The following is a 21,931-nucleotide window of genomic DNA, read 5'->3' as shown; positions in this document are numbered from 1 at the left end:
TGTGTTAGTCCACGAACGACACCCGAATACCCGACTTCTGGACAGATTGGCAACTGCTGGTGTAGGATCGTGAGGTGGTGTAGTCTGCTGTTGAAGTTGTGTTGAGGCCAACTACACCAACGACACCAACGTACCCTGCGTTCCTCACCTTCTGACGGCGCCCCCTACCGGCGTGTGTTGTGCTCGCACGCGCATGCTCCATAGACTGCGAGGACCTGTAAACATGTTTGTTTTGTCATTCCAGACCCTGTTGTGCACCTAGCTTTTACCTCGCAACACTTGGCGCAGGTTAACTGGGGAAATGTTTCTGTTTGTCGTGACAACCATCTCAGGAAACTTATGCAAACAGACTAATAAACGGGATTCCATCGGCGGGAGACCCGCCGTCCTCCACACTGCTCTTGCTTCCTTACTCGCTTTTGTTTCGCTTTGAGTTTTGCTGTTGTTGCTTCGTGTTTCGTGTTGCTTTGTCTAGTTTTGTTTTTGATTTTACTTTTGGTGGATTTTTTTTTGTTGTTGTTGTTTATTTGTTTTGCTTGGTTTTGTTTGTTTAATTGTTTGTTTTTTGTTATGGTTTTTGTTTGGGCTTGCTTTTAATTTTTGTTTTGTTTTATTTCAATCTTCTTTTACCAAAATGCACTTTTGCATCCACTTTGTCAGTCGCTTATATTTTTATGTCGCTGTGATGAGAGCGTAGTCAACAGAAGAAATGTAAAAAGAAATAAGGATGGAAAGAAGAACAACATAATTAAAAAAACGCAAACGGAATTTATTGAAAAGAAGAATAGAAGCCTACAGAATGGCCAGTGATCTCTAACAAGAGTTAAGGAAGTATAATATTTTTTTTTATCATGGATGATATTCCACCCGGGATTCTGTTCCTCTGTTTTCTGAATCGTTCATCGTCGTTATTTTCTGTCGATTATGTGTGTGTGTTGGAATAAACAGAACAGAAGATACAAAAAAGAACAAAGAGAATGAAATAAGTTTAGGAGAGACGTGTTCCAAACAGACAACGAGACAGAGAAATGAAGGAAGGGCAGAATGAATAGACATCGAGGATGGTTATTTCTAGAGCTCAGTCAATTGAATGGTTGAGAGAGGGAAGGATAGATAAATCCCGTCGTTTTCGAGTGTTTTTCTGTTCCACTTTGTGTTAGCTGCTAGTAAGCAACACCAGCCGCCATCTGTACCACAGTGTCGGGTAGATGATGTTGTTAACACCTGCAGAGACGGCGGGACTTGATGTCGGGTATTGTCGTCCCCGTCGTCTGCAGACAGGCAAGCTGTGCTGACTTCATGGGTTCAATCGTCTTCTACTTTCTCATCTTCAAGCGAATGTCCTTCTTTAGTTTTCTCCCCAAACCCCTTTATGTTTGCCTTTCTCTTTTTATTTATTTATTTTTTTTTGTTTCTTTTGTTTCTTTATTTGTTTATTTTGCTTTGTTTATTTTTTTATTTCAGTTTTATTTACTTTCTTTTTTTCTGTTTTTCTTTCGTTCCTTCCTTTTGTTATTTGTTTCTTTTCTTGCTTTTTGTATGTTCGAATTATTTTTGTTCTATTTATTACTTTATTTTTGCTTTATTTCGTTTCTTTTTGTCTGTCTGTCTTTTCTTTCGTTCCTTCCTTTCTTTCTTTCTAACAGCCAGCCTGCGTCTTTGTGCTTTTTTTTTCTGTCCTTATCTCTTAATCAGCAAAGCCGATATCTTTTCCCTGCTGGATAAAAAGTCGGAGTGTGTAACAGACTACAGCAGACGGTTGTCTTCTCTCAGTAATTGTCGACACCGCGGTAGATGTTGCCAAAACACTTCACAGGATCATAAAAATAATAGTATGGCCGCTCACAAAACATGAATGTCTTAAAAAAGGACAAAGATAAACAGCCGAGAACTGCTAGTCTTTTAAAAATAAAAACAACTTATCAGGTGTTGAACTTTTTTACAATAGGATGAGAAGTTAGCTCTCGAGACAGTTTGATGATATCAACAACATTCTGTCTGCCGGCCTGTCTCGGGATTATTTATTTATTTGCTCGTTTGTGGTGTTTATTGAATAGATATCCCTTGTTCCATGAAAGCATATTTTCTCGCTTTTCTTTGGAAGAATAAAAGTCAAACTTTATACTTTCATAGCAAAACTCTTTCCTTCTGTTTTGTGTTTTGCTTGAAAGTTATTTGTTGACTATCTTTTGTAACTATAAACATTTCATCTCAGAAGTGTGAATCAGGACACAGCTGTGGAAAGGATTTGTCTCAACAAAGTGTAATTATTGTTTTCCTGTGGTGGTTCAGTGTTTGCTTTAACACCTGCTGACATTTCATCTGTGAGGTATGATTTGATGATTACACGGGATGATACTTCAGATTATTTGTTTCAAAAATGTTCTGTTCATCCTGATCTTATCGAAGACAGTCGTATGAATGCCGTTCACTAATTTATCCTTTTTCTTCTCTCTGTCTGCTGTCGTTTAGATGCTGATAATCTATCATTCTTGATACATTCACTGTTAATGTCAGACTTGCTCTTCGCCTTCCTCTGAAACTCCTGGGATGAAATTTCACCAAAAAGAAAAAAAAAGAAAAACGAGGGAAAAAACCTGCAGGCTCATTTGAAAAATCTGGATTCTTCTTCTTTTTTACTTTGGCTAGACTGCTGCAAAGGAAATAGTAAAAAATGTCATTGGTGAGAGATAAGACATCGCACCATGCTAATGTTTCTCGTCAAACAGCGAGCAACGTCCTCCGTGCAGATCACGTGGAGGATACGTCTTCAAGATGCTCTCTCTCCTCTCTCTTTCTTTTTTACGTGACTTGCTTCCCCGTCATCACGTAAATGTCAACGTCTGGAGGAAACTCGTTAGTGGTACTCCAGGACGAGGCTGTCTCTGCCCACCTGTCGCAATTTCTCTAAAATATAAATGTGTGTGTGTGAGGGATTGTGTGTGTGTGTGTTTACATGGTGTGTACGCATGTCTGGACACAATGACATTTGCGATTCAATTGACAGAAATACTTACATCTGGAGACTAAGAAACTCTCAAATGTATTCCTTTTTTTAGTTTGATAATTTTTGACGCTTTTGTTGTTTCTCTCCACCAACTCCTCTTTATGCTATCCCTGGGTTAGCACAAGCACACACACACGGGTGTATATGCTGGATTTTTTCTTTTACTTCTTTTTATATCTTTGTCTCCTTCGACTGAACTAAAGTCAGGCAGGCCAGCCCCACTGGGTGCAGTTACTATCTAATGATCAGTCCCGTCCTTGGAGAACCATTAGCATTTTCTGTTGGAACCCCTTCCTTGGAATTGTACACTTTCGTGAGTAAGCGAAGTAGGACAGGGGAAGAGGGAATGCAGATCAACAACTTTTTCCAAAAAAAAAAAAAAAAAGAAAAGAAAAAGAAAAACAGTGGCAAAGCAACCACGAACTTGTATAACTGGACTGCTGGCAGACGATTTTTCCAGTTAACTACTAAAACGAGGCTGGTGTGTACAAAGCTTCCGGTTTAGTCGCATTCTTTGTTTAGGCTCGCCGAGACTAACAGTGGAGAACTTGGCAAGAGGCTAAGCGTTGGTCTCGGCAGACAGACGGCAGTCCACCTATACACATCCATGAAGCAACAAACGCTGTTCATCCACATTTCCCGTGGTCCCGGTTAGCGACTTTCAGATGGTTCGCTAAGACTTGAGAGTTCACCACTTCACGAGAGGCTGAGATCTGCTTCCAGAAGACTGCCAGCAGTCCATACAACACCACAGTCCTTGCTGACACTGTCGGGCATCTTAAAGATATTGTCGGGAGGTACGAGCCAACCTTCCTCCATGATTTTGCAAAACACTTTCAACACCTGTGACCATCCACACCCGGGTACAGTCCCCAGGGACAGGCCACATCCTGTACCAAGGTCGATTATGCGTTGCACGAAGGTGTTGATGCCTGCGGCGAGGCTGGCAGTGCAGACGGCGCATGCGCGGTGAGGAATGAGCGTGCTGACAGTCGGCGCCAGAGAGAAAGGCCGGAGGCAAGGGTGGAGGAGGAGGGAGGAGCGATGTGTTTATCGAGATCCGAGAACACTGTTGCTGCAAAGGACAAACATCACTCATTGCCTCGAGTGAGAATAAGTTCTGCCACGTCTTTAAGATTGTCCAACATCTTTCTTTTCTTCTGGGTGGACGTTAAAAAAATGGTTTTACAGAGTGATGTAAGTTGTGTTTAAGGCAACTACTGAAACTTGCTTTAATCCGTTCGGGGTTTTTTTACCACCTAATATACACTCCTTGAAAATGTTTAGGATCAGCTTGAATGATGGTGTGGCAGACACGAGCACACCTCTCATCTGTTTTAGCGCAGGTAATCCATTTGTAATAACATTGCCGGGCTTGAGAAGACTTGTTTATAAACTTTTCTCTCTTGTGTGCAGCTGGGTCACTAAAGCTTGAACGAACGAAATTCTTCACCAAAGAAAAAAAAATGATTACTAATGATGCTTCCAGCATCGACGTTTTCCTTCCTTTTCTACTATTTTCTACTATTGTGATGAAACTTAATGCTTCTACTTATTTCACCTGATAACACCTACCTGTGATAGGAAAATATCAAAAGAGAAGGAAGAATAAAGATGGTAAAGATTGCTTCTGACAGTGATTCGCTTATGACGGGTACAGCATCAGCCGATCCTCTACCATAGCAACCGAACCAGCCATAAATCCGCCTGCCAGTTGCCTCCTGGGAAGGGACTGTTCTCGCCATTTTGCCGCCAGACAATGATTTATTCTCGCGAGAATGCGAGGCAGGACTTACGGGCCGCCATTTTACGAGCCGCCTCTTGGAGACAAAACGGATAATAAGTCCGTAATAGAACCTGCACTGCCGCTTAAATTACCCTAAATGGCATCTGCAAAAGGAGGAACGCCGGCTTTTACCTCCAAATTGGGCCGCGTGGCCGAATTCTGAGCCATTTGCTGGCGAACTTATGATGTGCTCGCCGCATCCTCGCGGGATGCAGTTTGTTGACAATGCACGCGCCGACTGATGGCGACTTAGCGGCTCTGTCTAACCCGACTTTACTTCCATTTGATGGGATTCGCTTCTTGCCTCCACCACCACTGCCCTCCTCACCTACTTTCTGTAGTCGTTCCCGAGGAACTCTTTTCCTTTCAGAGGCTCATAAAGATGGGGTTTTCTTTTCAAGTTATGGCCGTCGGTTAGGAATGATTAATAGGAATCCCCTGTTGATGGTTTCGTTATCATAGTCTTTCATTCGTTTTTCTTTGTATTTTTCTTTTTTCGTTTTCTCTTTTTTTAATATTTTAGTTTTTTTGGGAGAGCATGGAGTTAAGTGAATAATGATGTTTCATCGTTGTCTCTCTTATTTTTATTTCTTCCATTATGTCATTCCTTCATTGTTTCATGCTTATTTCTTCTTTTTAGAAGTTACCTCCAACCTAACGTGAAACTAAGTTTAAGTTACTGACTAGTTAGCTGATTATAACGATGTTTACTAGCCGTGACTAATATTCGTGTGAAGTTTTTAATTAGTTTTGCTTTAGAAAATTAAAGTACACTTCCATTGACATAAATCTGATGTTACAGAAGATGGGAGTAGATGCATTAGCTAGGATCACGTGATGACAGGGCGTGGTCAGTGATCAGTGAACCAACTCTTGTAACGGAACAACAAAAATGTAGACTTGGCCTTTTTTTGTGCTAAAACCAAGACCTCCTAAACGAAACATAGTTTGTAGGAATTAGCAGCTTATAATAAACTCAATCCATTCATTTGAAATAACTGTACACTCTGGGTAGTTTCTAGAGTCCATTGTTGATAAACTGAACCTAAAAGTCTTTGAGGTTAGGGGGAGGGTTGGGGTTATGGTGTTATATATATATATGTATAAAACACTTGACCTACTTGTCACGGTTATGTCATCTGTTTTCTGACAGTTGTGGTTTTTGTTTGTTTGTTTGTTTTTATGGCTGACTGTTTCTTTGTAGCCTTTTGTTGAGTACACTGTCTTCGCATCTACGCGAAAAACTCGATCTATTATTCTTCTTATTGTTGTTTGTTGTTGTTGTTGTTGTTGTTGTTGTTGTTGTTGTTGTTTGTGCCTGGTGACATTCAAGTGGCTTTTCATTATTGACGAGCTGTGGTAGTATGGAATATCCGCAAGGACCAATCAAGCAATTGTCATTGTCACAAAGCCTCACTGAAGTCATCACCCAGGCTGTCCTCCCCAATCCTCCCAGCGGAAGCTGAGCGCGTGGCGACACGGACATGCGCTGTGCTAAAGGTCAGGGCATGCAACGCCCTTCAGATTGCTGCGGAGGCAGAGACAATGACCACATCATTGCTGACGGCGATGAAAACCGGATTCATGACAAAGGTCACAGGGGCAACTCCAGTTTTTAAGGACTGTGGAACTATTAGAACTCTCTTTCATGCAAGTGAAGTAACTAATTAAAAAAACCCACATTTATAAACTTGCTTGGAAATGTTTCACAATCGTTTCTTAATTTGAAGAGAAAATAATCAGTTCGTGAGTGGTTAGAGGTTTGGCGATCAAGGCTGGAGACGCGTGCGATAGTCGGTTCGATTCTCGTTTGGCGCATCGTGCTTTGCCTCCGCCCGCAAGTTGAATATCTGTTGACTTGTTGTCTGCTGTCTTAGAGGGTTACGTAATGAAGAAAGAAGCAAAGCAGACCCCGGAGAAAAGTATGGTCTTTAACACTCCAATCTCCAACGACCACTACACCATCTTTACCTTTCTTATATTTAATTGTATTGCTGGCTACGAAACGAACAGAGAAAACACAATCTTTACCGGCTTGGCTGGTTGGTAAGGTTTACACACCTAATGATAATTAAGTATTTCTGAGAGAAGTGGCGATACAGAGAAAAATATCCTGAGAGAACTGCATGCTCCCCGAGATGAGCTCTTAACCTATGACCTTATTAACCGTAACGCTATCGGGAAATCCCTTTATCAGATAGAAGTACATAGTGTACGTATTTAGGGGGAGATGTGTGTCACGTGCATGTGTCCTTGCCCTTCAGAGTCGTATGGTGGTTGAATGATTTACCTTCGTGTCTTTTCTTTTTCCGTCAACGTGTCGGAAATTCTAAAAAAGTTTTTGCGACATCGAGATGTAGTTTTATATTCTACTTGCACAGTCGATTGTAATGTCTAAGAAATTTTTTGGGTTTCTTTCTATTATTTTACTGTGGATGGCTTTCAAGACGCAGAGGCTGACAGCAAAATCTTCCGCCATAAAAGAAAGGCATGTTTGCAGGCAAAGAGCGAGAACTGCTGGCAGCACAGATGCAAAGAGAATCCGGCGGTTACTTCCCTTACATTGTTCTCGGCGCCACAAGCTCTGTGTGTGCGTACGAGAAAGTGTGTTTTTGAGAGAGAGAATGTCTGAGAGAGTGTCTGTGAGAGAGAGTGTGTGTGTGGGAGTGTGTCTGTGAGTGTGTGTGTGGGAGAGAGTGTGAGTGTGTCTGTGTGTGTGAGAGTGTGTGAGAGAGAGTGTGTGTGAGTGAGTGGAGAGAGAAAATCGATGCTTGTGTTCTTGCCCGAGACAGTGCTTAATCGTGTCCTCTCCCTCTCCGCAGTCTCTGATAAAAGAGTTTTTCTACATTAAAATCCCAGAGACAAGGTGTCTGTAGCCTCTTACCAAAGCTTTTATCTACTAAGCGCTTGTCGGCTCCACTCTGTCAAGTGTTTAATGTTTGGTCGTTACTTGCATCCTGCCGATGCCTTTCCTTGAGTTAGTTTTGTCCTTTGTTTTAACATGCTCATAAAATCTACCTTTTCCGACATCGTTTAAGTATGACAAATACAAATATTACCGTGATATTAAGCACGTATACATGCAGGGGCATGATCGCGTGCTTTCTTCTTTCTATCTTTATTTTGTTCTTTTTGATCCCCCCTCCTACTCATTCTTCTTCTACCGCCACTCGTGTTGTTGTTGCTGTTGTTGTTGTTCAGTGCTAAATATTATATTACGCATATAATATAACACACACTTTCCATAACCCCTGACCATAAAGATTGGAAATGTGATATATGTTACAGAAAATATTTTTACCTGTTGTTTACTTAATTAACCCTTTTTTCTATTTTTACCTTAGATAATGTCAACATCGCACCTGTCGCTGATTGCACTCTATATTAAGTCTTCGATTTCCTTATCTGAATACCATGCGTTATACGTGTGTGTGTGTGTGGTTTGTTAATATTTTCCCCATGTTTCTCAAGCTGTGTATCTATGGTAACGTTGTTTATCAATGTTTTATTATTATTATTTTTTTTTTTTTGCAGTCCTCATCATGATCGCCGGTCTTCTCATATTCCCCATGGGCTTCGGATCCACCTTTTTCCGCCATTACTGCGGTGACTTCGCGTCCTCCTACGACACGGGGCATTGTCTGATTGGCTGGAGCTACATGCTAGGAATCATGGGAACAGCCTTGTCCGTCTTCTGTCCTTTCCTGTCACAATTTACGGACATGCGTGCTCGGGATATTTTTACATAGTGTGCGTCACTTCCGGTGATGGATTTACCTGCAAACCGCGCAGATGGCGCCACGGACATATCACGTGCCGTTCGCGGTGGATGACTTGGGGGCCCCAGGCTCGAGGCCGTCGGACAGATTTTCATCAAAGATTATCAAATGATTTTTGTCGACGATCCTCTTTAGAAGTTGCAAACATTGTGGATTTCGTCGGGTGGGTGCAGACGTTGACTTCCTCTGTGTTACTAAGACGTCACTTCCGCTTTCAAGAGCCTGAGTGTTCTGGTGTGATTCAAAGGAAGCTTTACCCTTGTTGACGCGTGTCCTGTGACACAAGGTGTGGTAGTCGTTCTCTTGGTGAAGCAGACAGAGCAAACTATATTTCTTTGGCCAGAGTATTGAGTGCAGACTGAACTCAGCAAACTCTCTTGCTGAATTGTGAGGAATAAAGCTGTTATTATATCTTATTCGTCTCCCACTGGCTGTCTTTCCTTTTCCTAACTTAGCTCTTTGTATTCCTTTATGTAATCTATTGTTCTCTCTTTCTTTCTCCCCATGTTTAATTATATTCGATGATCAATTGTTTGGATGGTTGATTGGTTGACTGATTGATTCATTCATTGCGCGTGCGTATCCTATCTCAGCTTAAATATGTTTGTCTGTATTCAAATGTTATTGTCTTTATTATAAAATACTGCCTGTCTTACTTAGAAAGTCATCTTTGTATTTCAAAACAGTTTGCTTTGCTTAATGTAATATTTTATTATATTATATACCTTTGCGTGGAACTTCGACAGCGACACAAATTATAACAAAAAAGAAAATGTTTAAAAGACTGTGTGACTTCTATCATCTCAGAAAGCAATCGAGATTATTGCCCCCTGTGTTGCACTAAAGTCAGTTTATTTAGGAATAATTCCCTTTATTCAGCGCCAGTAAATCGTCCAGAATTGCAGGCTTACATGTGTGTGAAGTGTCCGAAACAACCCTGGACTAGTTACCCTCGGGCCTCAGATTGATGGACGATAACTACTCGCAACATCCTGTTAAAATAAAAGATGTAACGTGTGCCAGCGGTTTTCGTGTAGTGGGATGAACAAAAAATATGCTGGAACGTTAAATGAAAAACCGGGAAACTGTTACGATCTGCAGATTTTCTGCTTACATAAGGAATCTTTCATGGCTTCATTTTGATATTTCTTTATGTCTTAATGATTGACTTTGTCTCTATCCTCATGTCCTGGTCTTCATTTGTTCTTGTTTTGTTTCATTATTATCTTTCAACCAACGAAGCCTGAACGTGAGCACGCGCACACCACACACACATGTTAAAGTTGTAGCATTGTCTTACATATTCAAGGCAGATTACAAATGTTATTGAAGATTCTACTTTTATGTAAATAGCATAAATCTCTATAATATGGGTGGACACAAAAATTCCATGTTTAGTTACAGAACTTAGACCTCGAGCGCCCATGTTCTGAGGGAGGTTATTCTGAGAACTCTGTCTTCCTGCCATGTTTAGTGATCTTAACGATTCCTGCCTGTGATTCTTCATGTAATGATGAGCCCACCTTTGGAATTCATGTCGAAGCCACAACTATCGGCTAAAAGAATGCCCCCATTTTTTTTTTTTTTTTTTTTTTTTATTTTTTTTTGTGTTCATTCTATCGTTCCTTAAAATACCACTGAGAAAATAAAATTAAGAAAGAAATGTACTTAGACTGCTGAGAAACATAACCCTGGGGTGATGCTGTCGACTCGACTGGAAGTGTGTGACAGCTTCGACCTGAATGCCAAAGGTCGGCTCTCAGAGACGCAATGTCTGACGGGATGTCTATCATGCAGGTGATACCGAAATCTTTCTTGACAGGTAACCTGCTCGTTGAAATAAAGATTTGAGAAGCATTTCCTGCTGTTTGAGTGTTTCTCTTTGACTTTAAGACTAAGCAAACAATAGTCTACTTCAAACTAACTTTTGTTTCCTGACTCATGAAAAATTAAACCGACTGAAATATAAACGGTCAACTTGCCTGGCAGGTGACTAGAACATTCGCCATCACTAGTTAACTGTAAAAAATATAATTTGGATGTTGGACTTTATAAACCACATATAGAGGGGAGGAGTTGTTGTCGTGTGAAAGGCCCTCCCTGCTACAGGAGCCTTTGGGACACGAACTCTTGCAATTACGCTCCTCGAGGGAAGATAACTCAATTGTCCGACGATTACCGCTCCTAATGGTCTCTCTCTCTCTCACACAGGCTCTGTTTTCACATTTTATCGTTAACATATAAAATTAAATAAATAAGATATACATGCTCTGTCATCTTGTTTTTCTCTCTCCATCTTTTTCGTTCGATCGCGCACTCATACGATAGAGCTGGGTTTTTCTCTCGTTCCTCTCTCCTATTTCCTTTCACAAGAACATTATAATGTGCACAGGATTGGTTTGTCAGTGCTAACGTTTATCGGACTATATATATATAGCACAGCTCAGCACAATGTGACGTCACCTCCTCTCTATCAGGCACAGCTCAACACCATGTGACGTCACCTCCTCTCTATCAGGCACAGCTCAGCACAATGTGACGTCACCTCCTCTCGATCAGGCACAGCTCAACACAATGTGACGTCACCTCTTCTCCATCAGGCACAGCTCAACACAATGTGACGTCACATCCTCTCTATCAGGCACAGCTCAACACAGCTCAAATCCAGAAAGCTCTGAAGACGACATCATCGCACGTGTAAATGGCTTCAGATACTCCGGCATCCGCTCCATCAAGAGCTGGATCAACTTGCGTGGAAAACGAAAGGGACTACTTCTTGTGGGGGAGATTTTTTGTGATTACTACGCTGTTTTGTCTGCTTTCCGATTTGTTTCCGTCTGGATCATCGCGGAAAGAGGCAGGATGATGGCGACTCTCGTGTCATCTTGACAATTTCCTGTTCTTGTCACCCGTGTGAGGACAGAGATGTCGAGGTCGTCGTCCGTTTTACCCTCCCGGCCTGTATTTACGGGTCACGTGGTTAGACGACCCTGGCATGAAGGGATCGTGCTACCAGTTTCCGCGAGAAAATATGTGGCTTCATGTTTCCTGGATGTTTTGGCGCCTGTTTTTGTTAATTTTGATGTAAGGACATGGCATTGAAATTCTGTCTGAGAAAATGCAGACACAGAAAAGGTTCGATCAACTGATAGTTCAAAGGTTGTTTAGCCTGTCTGGCAACAAGTTTTGTGAAATATGAATGGGTGGCTATCCACCTTTTCTGACGAGCAATAATTTTCACGGTCATTTCTAAAGAATGAGGCGCCTTCTTATAAAAAATGGCGTCCCGAGTTACATGGCGACCTCACAAATTTTTTGTGAGGACGCTCAACACGAGACACCAATATATTTAAGCTAAAGAAGTCTTGTAATTTTCGAACACTGAACAATAACCATCTTGTATAGTTCTAACATCCAGCTTCAAAATAATTGGTACTCTGATCAACTTCATGTATCAGTCTGCATGTTCCAGGATTACACCTAACTAAAAATGTTGATACAATTCACAAAAATATTTTAACCATCACTCCTCAAAAAATCAAAGGCTGTTCACCGCTTACTTTCAAGATAAAATAACAAAACAATAACCACGACCACCGGTGTAAGAATCAACATCTCATTGCAAAGTCTTTGCCCTTCTCTGTAACAAGGGCGTCCAGAAGTATCGTGGAAAAAAGAAAGAAAATTCCAGAGATGTGACTATTTTTATTGCTAACGCTAATACTAAAATACATTGAAAAATGAAAGTCTATTTACTACGAGAACTGTTCTACATACCGATCCAATCAAACTTGCCCACTTGTGGCATTTGCATATTATAAGCTCAGACCCCGGAGTGGAGACATAAATTCTTGGCCACTGGAAACCCGAAACTGTCCGTGTGAATGTGTGAATGTGAACAGAAGCCACATTTTCTAAAGAACAGGCATGGATCCCTTTCAGCTGCAGCAAGACAGGACGACAAACAGGAAGTCCAGCAACGCAACTCGTGGAAGCCTTTTGAAGAGTAAGGGGACGTAAATCAGCAAATACTTCCGCTGCATGGCATGGCGAGGCCAGAAAGGAAAAGGAATTGTGTTTACGTTGTGGAAATGCTTTCAGCACACGCGAAGTAGATTTGCTGATATATCGGAAAGATATTGATCACAACGGTGAAACAAATGAAATGAATGAATAAATAAATTAGTGACTGGAGGTTGTGTTGCGCACTTTGTGTTATTCATTGGCAGAAAAAAAATTTAAGAATAAAACTAAGAGTTATTTACAAAATTATTTCCGCTGGCTAGTTTTGTGGGGTGCTAACTTCTTCTAGTAGTTTCTAAATTGTATTTTTATCGTTGCATTATTGTATAATTGTATTCTTACCTATTCTTACTGTGTATCGGGTATTTTGCAACAACATGGCGCCTTATAGCAAAAGCTTGGTCCTGACAAGGTCCTGACTAGAAGCTTGGTCCTCACTAGGATCTGGGTTCTGACTAGAAGCTTGGTCCTCTCTAGGATCTGGGTTCTGACTAGGAGCTTGCCTCACTGAGGACTAGGAGCAGCTTGTCTCACTAGGAGCTGGGTCCTGACTAGGTTCTGAAATTGTATGCATCGACTGATAATTTAAAGATCCCCAGCTTGAATATCTCACAGCTGCTAAGGGCTGGTTATTCTGTAGTTATTATTAAACGGGGGAAGGAAAACTCTTGTTCATAAACTGTCTGTACACTCCGTTCCGCTCCTCCATGCTTGGTGTGACCCTCCAGCTCCCTCTCTCCATCTCCCGCTAGTCATCAATCAAAAACAAAGAAGCTTGTCTGGTAATCCGTTTACCGTAAGTGACTTCGGCTGAAAGGGGGTTGGCAGTCAGTACCCTCCCTCCCACCACGTGATCAGAGCTCATACCTAGAACCTTCTGTTGTTGTTTTCAGTGGAAGTGGTGCACCACCTCGGTGATTTGTCAAACATGGCAAAATCTTCAACAAGCTAAACCTTGTCTAATCGCATTCCAAGATGACTTCATCGGAAGTGTCTTTTTTATCGTTTCTCTCACAAGAGCAATCAGTCATAACTTGCCTGGTCTATCAATGGGAAAGCTCACATGTGGCAGTAAAATTCCAGAATCTCGAAATGAAGCAACAACACAAAAAAAAAGAAGATAAACTGAGTCAAACAAATAATTAAAGCACAAAGTCAACAGCAATCTTCACCATCAAACCTAACGAAAAAAAAAAAACTTAAGGAAACATGAGAGCTATGACACTGATTAAATTGTCGACTACTCTTTTTTTTTTTTTGGTTTGTTTGTTTCCTGAAAAATGCAAGCAAACACTGGCTCGCTCATTCAATGTGACTAGAAGAGGGAATTTCTTGCAAGGAAGACCCTGTACCTGTTATTCATCCCCTTAATGAGCAGGGGCTACATGCGAGTTTGACAAACACGAGGAGATTACTGTCCAAAGCTGTTCCAGGCCGAGTTATTTACAAGTGTTCTTTCCCCGGGGATTACACTTTCTTATTGATGTGTCTTCCAGCTATCCATGACACCCTGTTGTAAGAAATCTTGTCGCCATTTTGTGTGCGTTTCTTATCCCTCTCCTTCTCCCTCTCTCTCTCTTCCTCTTTTCAATTTTTTCTTTTTTTTTAACTTTATTCTTTTTCTTTTTCTTTTTTCGTTCTGTCTCTTTGTCTGTCCGTCGGTCTGTGCGTCAAAATATGTCCCCAGGTTTCGTCCCCGGCCAAAGGTTTCCATTTTTACTGCCCTTTATCCGTAGATCATCCCTGATCAATCAGAGGATCCTCCTCCCAGCCAGCTTTGCGTGTCTCCCCTGGGTCAACACTGATACACTCTTAACCGAGCTACCTCCGACATCTCACTTTTTCTTCCTGGTCTCGCCGGTGGCCGGGAGGCCCTGGGGAGGAGTTAGACCTTTTTTTCCAATGGCTACCTTAAGAGAAACCAACTCTAGTCCTACGAAAGAGAATTTGGAAACACTGGTGGATTCGGAAAATGCACTAATCAACCTATTTTGATTGGTTGGTGGGTTGGTCGGTTTGTTTATTTCCTTCTTTTGTATTATTTGAAGTCTCGAGAACTAATATTCAAAGCAGCTTTTATTACAGAGTTGAAGGTTTGTGTGTCCATTGTCTTAGCGTCCATCAGAAGATGGGACTGCGTCACGTGACCATACAAAGAGAAGATTTGTCACGGCGATTGTCTACCTGACTTTTCACTTGTCTTTTGAACGGGTGGGGAGGAGTAATACTTGTTCACGTACCGTGAACAGTGGATAAACTGGGGAAAAGCCTATAAATTTTGTCGTTAACTGTACAACCTTTCAGACATTTTGAAGTCAGAGGTCATGTGAGCGTCGAGCAAACAAAGCCAGAAAGTCTTACACTCTTCTTACTTTCGCACCGGAACACCGGGTGATTAGTCATCTCTTTGAAATCACTTTTCACAAGTCACAAGAATCTGTCACGAGAGTGCGTGACTGCTAAGACAAGTCCACGCGTCGTTCACTACGTCCTCACGTTACCATGCGTCACCACCTGCGCACTACGTTGCAATACGTCACGTACGGGTCAAGGAAGGAACTGCTACCGGTGTCCCCTGTCTTTCCCTGTCTGCCAACATCACGTGACTGTCTCCACTGTCCCGACTCCGCGCTGTTTCCTGTCTGCGCCGCATTGTCCGCCGGCCGCTTGATGCCGGGCAAACACGCGATGAAGTTTCCGGAAGTTGACCAACGCGTCTGCGCCAACAGAACAACGTCCATTAGGAGAATTTGGACCCCGGCTTGTCCTCTGGGTCTCGGTTCTTTATTTTGACTAGTCCTTGTTGCTCGCATAGCGGAATGGAATCCACAAGTGTGTGCGCGTGAGGGCGCGTGCAAACAAGTGTGTGTGTGTGTTTAAAGAAATGTTTATATTTTTTGAGCGAATATGCCTGCATAAATATCCGATGTGTTGGTGTGCGTGTGTGTGAAGGGTGTGTGTGTCCATAAGACAAATGCAGGCAGACTGATTGCCGATGGCGGGGACACATCGATAGAGCGAACGTGTGACAAAGTCGCCAGAGGAAGACATGAACAAACTACCAGTCAGGATTTCGTGTCTAGCCTCCAATCCACTTACAGGCCGGTGAAGCCAAAGACCTCCTGTCATGCGCACCCACGCGTGCCTCCACCATCACCACCACCCACCACCATGCCCCGAGGGCAGGCACCCACGCTGCAGTCCACATGACAAACGTTATTTGCTGCACCCGCCTATTAATGCGATTCTGCCTCGACATGAAATCCACCCGTGAATCTTGTCATCCTGGTGTTTGCAGGTGTGCACGCTTCTAACGAGATCTTTACCCAAGCGAAAATGAATGAGAGCAAACTACACTGGCGGGAGTTTTCGTCGAGGTTCTTGTCTACTGTCGTCTATTTTGACCTGTGAACAGACACACATACCCCGGGTGTGATCGCATTACAAACCGGAGACCTGCTGTGTCCATGCTTGGCACATGCGCTGTAGTCCTGAAGGCATCGTGTTAGCCCCCTCGACATCTTTCTCCAAAGTTCCTACGAAGGGACGTATGTACGGGTATCTAGACCACACCAAAAATGAAGAATGAGAAAGCTGTATGAAGCAGCAGACGTGTGAAGACAGGAGGAAGGTTGGACGGGGAAGAACTGGTCGACACTGATCGACTGTCGAGCGCAGAGAAGAAAGTTAGAGCTGGTCCGGAGTGTCATGAGACTCCTGATATTGATCAAACAAGATTGACAGATTGACCGAGATTTTTCTAGAAAAGGTTAGAAGCGCACAGTCGCAGCTCTCTCCCTTTGTAACGCTTTGTAGAGAGAGAGAGAGAGAGAGAGAGAGAGACTGATGGTCATATAAACTGGACCTGCACACTTTACAATTTATTCAAAAAAAAAAAAAAAGAAAAAAGACTAAGGGTTTCAAAAATGCTTAGTCTCAAACGACCGAATTATTTCTTCAGTTGTCTCATCGTTTCTAACTTCGTCTCTTCTCCTCTCTGTCTTTTTTGTATCTCCTTTCCCTCTTGTATCGATCTTTCCGCTGTCCTGTTCCCCTCCTTTCTCTAACTCTTTCGTCTATCTTCTTAATCTATCACTTGCTATTTACCTCCTTTTTCCTCACCCTATCTCTTCAATATTCACTTCTCTCTCTCTCTCCCAATTATTCTCCATCTTTCTCCTATTTTTTAATACTCTCCCGCTATCATGAGAGTTAAACTCGAACGACAGTTTCAGCCTGAGGGAGCGACTACAGACGACGTGGCCGCGACTACATTATCACCCGCCACCGCCAGCAACAGATGTAAACATCCCCGCTCTCGCACAATCATGGCTACAGCTGCTCTTTCTTTTGTTTGTTTTACGAGCCTCGTCCCTCGCCCAATATCCTCCTCCCTGGCCCCGCATCCTCCTCTTTCAGAGGCTGGTGGTCATCGCGGGTCTTTAGTTAACGAGCTCCGAGCGCAGCCTGGCGTGAAACTTCCAAACCGCTGGTCATTAAGTGGGTGGCCGGCCCCTGGCAATGGCTGGTGGAGATCGATGGAGGAGAGATGTCAGGAACAAATGACGGCGGTGGCCGGGTGACCAATAGAGGAGTGTCAAGGCGAGCGGAAGTAGCGCGCGCCATCTGCAGGAGTCTTGACCCAGAGCTCACTTGGCGCGTGTTTGTGTGTGTGTGGGTGTTTGTTTGCTAGTTGTTTGTTTGTTTGTTTGTTTGTTTCTTTGTTTGCTTATTTTCGTTAACCTCATACCTTCCCACTGCCTGCTTGCCTTTCTTTCTTTCTTTTTTTCTTTGTTTCTTTGTTTTTTTTTGTTCATTCGTTTGTTCTTTCTTTTTTTCTGTCGCTCATTCTTTCTTTCTTTTGTTCGTTCGTTCGTTTTTTCTTTCTTTCTTTTGTTAGTTCGTTCTTTCTTTTTTTTTTTTTTTTTTTTGTCTCTGGTTTGTTCGTTCGTTTTTTATTTCGTTTGTTCGTTCGTTTTTTTTTTTCTTTCTTTTGCTCATTCTTTCTTTCTTTCGTTCGTTCGTTCTTTCTTTCTTCTTTCTTTTTCTTTTTTTCTTTTTCTTCTTTCTTTCTTTCTTCCCAGTCATAACACACAACGCAAACCAAAACACATTAACAGTCTAATGGCCTTAGTCTAGTTTTTTATGTAAAGTCCTTTCAGTGGACATTACATATGTGTCGTGCAAACAGAATTGAAATGAAAAAGCAACACACAACAACAACAACAACAATCATCTCACACACACACACACACACACTATTATTTCAAGATCCTATCACCAGTCCCTAGTTACCGTGTCCTTACGATAAACCCGTTTAGTGTCAATACATCTGAGTACAGACCAAGACCAATGGAAGCTGAAGAAATGAAATAAAGTCAGGGCTCGACATTATTTCAGATGATTGCTTCCCTTGTGTTCCACTCATTTGAGAAACGAGAAAGTAAATCTCATTTCTGCGACAACAAAACGGAATGTTAAGATGGTATCTAGTGCCGAGGCCTGTAGAGGAGGGTCTGGCCTGAGCGTTTCCCTGGAGACGATACCTTCTTCCTGTTTGTAATCTATCCACAACCTCCCTAAAACATTGGACGTGGGGTGAATGGTCGCCGCTGACAAGAGTTCCTCCGCCTGACAGGACCCTCCTCCCTCGCAGACGAGAAACAGTTAACAGTGGGTGGTGCTGTCCAGGACTTGGCCTTACTTCCCTTGGAGGATCGTTAGTTACTTCTTATCTTTTAATTCTAGTGGGGTAACTCAATCACGTGCCGCTGAGTGCCTGTCTGATTGGCTGTCCTTTGTCAGTAGGAGTTGCTGCGCCTTGCCTGTCGAATCTGGCTTTTCAGCTTGTTCGAAGACTATTCAGTTAGACTTTGATGGTCGTAGCAACGTTTCTCTACCCCACCTACCCTTTAAAAAAACCGTTTTATCTTTGTTAGACATCTCGGTAATCGAAGACCGTTACCTTCACACCGCAAATGACTGTACCACAGCTAACGATGACAGACATCTCTGATAACGAAAGGCAGGGGGGGCTTACTGATTGTCCGTGTAAAGTGTCAGGCTTTCCTCCCCCTTGCTAGGTGGTAGTGTTACTCCCAGAAAGAAAGAAAGAAAAGAAAGAAAGAAAAAAAGAAAGAAAGAAAGAAAGAAAGAAAGAAAGAAAGCAAGAAAGAAAGAAAGAAAGAAAGAAAGAAAGAAAGAAAGAAAGAAAGAAAGAAAGAAAGAAAGAAAGAAAGAAAGAAAGAAAGAAAGAAAGAAAGGGAGGATATGAAAACATTAAAAAACGCAGAGAGATATTTTTTCAAATATCTAAAACCAAAAACAGTAGAATATTGCAATATGACCAATTTCTGCAGAATGATTCTCTTCTCCTAGGAAAAAAAAAAGATTATCTGCACGAGGAAGGGAGCCTGAGGCGCGACAAGGCCGCACGTGCGGCCCGTCAGAGGTAATCAGCCATGGCTGCCTCCCAACCCTCCGACTGACCGCTGGAGCAGCAAAATTAATTTCAACAGCCGAGCGGACAAGTACGCCTGCCAACACCAGCAGTGTAGACAAATATCCTGGGTTGTCTACTAATGGCTCAGTAGACAATCGCACAGTCTTGGTAGACAAGTATTCTGGGCTGTCTTCTCCAGCCCAGTAGTATACAGCGCGTGCGCGTGTGCGTGTGCGTATGCGTATGTGTATGCTTGTATGATGTGTGTGCGTTCGTTATCTCAGGGTTCAGCTATCGGGTCATCAAGTGAGGAGACAAATGGCTTTGTGTAGACGCCAGGGCCACTTACACTTGCCGAGAACCGAGGAGAATCCATTGGATGTATCTTCTTTGCACCACGAGCCCAATAAAACTTTTCACATCATTAACTGGTCCGCAGAGCTCAGGGATTGGGAATAAACTGATTGCAATAAATGTATAAGTTCTTTGTATGCAATCATCCTGTCTCTTTCTTCCTCATTCTCTTCTTTTTTTATATTTATGTATTTTTTTTTTTTTTTTTTTGAGGGAGGTGGTTAAGATTTTTTACGACCAGGCCACTGTTCGGTCCTTGGTGAAACATTGAGAACTTTTCGCAATTTCCTTCTCTCTCTCATGTCTCTGCACCAAAGAAATGAAACTGCTTTTTTTTTTGCTCTCAAGATCTCAAGTGCACACACACACACACGTGTGTAACATAAATTATTATTTTCTCTTAATTAGGACACATTGCTCACACATTCTCAAACAGGCATTAGCACAAGTATTTACACATTCATCACCTCATCTCCTTTAAAACGAACACACGAAGGCACGCACATATTACTCCCATGCACGAACATCCATAAGAAAGATACTCTAACTTGACAAGAAGAAGAACAACAAAAAGACAGAAAAAAGAAGTCCAGGTTATAAATTAAAAAAATATAAAAAATGCGGAGATTCGGCACACACACCACCCTGTTTGCAGTTTCTCTGGAATTCTGGAGGAGTTAAAGGTTGTCGCTTGTATCTTGATGAAGGCGAAGGCAGCAGCCACAATATTTGCTTCTGCTAGCTTACAGCTTCCATGCATACCAATGAGAGAGTTGATTTGAGGGGCGAGCTGTCCGGGTTACAGGTCGCCCAGGGACCCTCTCCTCCGCCTCGGGTCTGGTGTGGAGAGCTGGCATTGAGAGCTGCGGCTGTTGTGGCCGCTATTGGTGTCGTCAGATCATGTCGTGAATGCCAATGTCTCGGTGCTAGACTGCTTTCTGCCTGTTGGAGTGTATTGAAGTGTGGGACACAGGCAAGTAGGCAAGCAACTCTCTCAAATCACTCATTCACACACACAAAGCAAAAAAATAGTGACCGAGAAAAAAAAGAAAGGAGAAAAAAATATGGTTTTTGACTTTCGTTCGACAATATGATTTATTATCATTTTTTCCCTAGGGACATACTGTCACAAACCCTCTTTTCTTCGGTGCCTCATGTCATAAATTCTCTTCTCCTGGATTCCTGATGCCATGTCTGTTATTCTCTCAGTACATCATGTCACAGTCTCTTCTCCTTACAACAATGTCATATTTTTTTCTAGAGTTCATAACGGCTTAGATTGCCTTTCCCTGAATACCTGATCTCTTAAATTTACACACTGATGTCTCTTTTGTTTCCTTCCCCTTTCAACGGGCAAGAGTCGACTACATCCTGAATCACCAGACACTACAGTTGGAGACATGAATATGCAAATGATGTTTTTCTGTTTGGTTCTACGATCTGAAGCAGGCGAGGGCTTGCATCTCCAGGTGTTTGAAATGTGTACAATTAATCCGCTTGGCTGCCATTCCAGCTGTTAATTAAAGAGCCAGGCAATTTAACTCTCTCTGACTAAAAACTCACACAAAATGTGGAAGTAATCAAAACGACTCTCCTTTGAAAAGAAGAGTTCAAAGTTCAAGTCTAGAAGCATGCCAACTATCCATTATAATTTGATATTTGCAGGTGTTACATTGTATTCTATGACCTTAACACCTAAATGCCCCTGAAATAGGAAAATAATAAAGTATATTGTATCTTCATCAGTTAGCATCTGATGGTCCTCAATATTAAATTAAAATAATAGCAGTGGTTTTAAGCAACTTCAAAGAAAGAAAATCAAGACAGAAAGACCATATGAAGAAATAAAGAAAAAGCTAAATGAATGAAAGGGTTCAAACTGCGGAAACCGACAAAAAAGAGAAACTAGGAGTTTGTTCAGTTACCTTCTAACAACAGAAACAATATTCAGTTTTCTCGTTCGCCTGTTTTTCCACAAACAATATCAATCAGATCGTATCCGGCAAAGAGAAAGTCGACATGGAACTCGATGGGGATGCTTGTCTGCAAACCTAAGATTTTGTGGAGAAGAAAGAACGGCTTGTCTCCCTGGACATGCGGCACGTGACAATGACATTATCCGAGAAGCAAGGGGCGACAGACGGAAGGCACGTGTCATTAAGGTCACACCCCGGTGTTTCTTGGCGAGGTCCGCTAATCTTTCAACACCAGACCTTCTTAAATATTCAGAATCTTGAGAGTTAGGGTTTTAAGCTCGATGACCTGTTGACGACACGAGCAAGAGAGAACAGAAACTGTGCAGGGTGGTCAACAAACCGGAAGTCGGCGTCAGATTAAGAACACAAGCTGGTTGGTCGTTTGACCAGATTTTGCAAATATTATGGGGCAATCATAAGAGAAAAATTTGAAATCCGCTCGTCCTTTAAGAGTTAGTTTCCCTTATTTAACGTAATTTTTTTTTACCTGACTCTCCTTTCGTGTCGCTCCGAAGAGAGAGAGAGAAGCAGATGAAAGGACGAGAGATGATCTGTAAATTTACG

The 21,931-nt window shown here is 42.2% G+C and overlaps 1 protein-coding gene across 6 annotated transcripts in view; it reads left to right on the top strand.

The window, feature by feature from the left end:
- LOC112562844 overlaps nt 1-10,431 on the top strand; it is a 45,952-nt gene extending 35,521 nt beyond the window's left edge. For all 6 annotated transcript variants that reach the window (XM_025236391.1, XM_025236394.1, XM_025236393.1 and 3 more), the window contains one exon: nt 8,328-10,431. In XM_025236391.1, coding sequence (XP_025092176.1) covers nt 8,328-8,542 — 215 coding nt within the window. In that variant the 3' untranslated portion in view covers nt 8,543-10,431. The remainder of the gene's footprint in view (nt 1-8,327) is intronic.
- The last annotated feature ends 11,500 nt before the right edge of the window (nt 10,432-21,931 follow it).

This window comes from Pomacea canaliculata, linkage group LG4 (assembly GCF_003073045.1).
Source record: "Pomacea canaliculata isolate SZHN2017 linkage group LG4, ASM307304v1, whole genome shotgun sequence".
Classification (NCBI taxonomy): Eukaryota; Metazoa; Mollusca; class Gastropoda; order Architaenioglossa; family Ampullariidae; genus Pomacea; species Pomacea canaliculata.
Note: the sequence above shows the minus strand (reverse complement) of the source record. Positions and strands in the feature narration are given on the sequence as shown.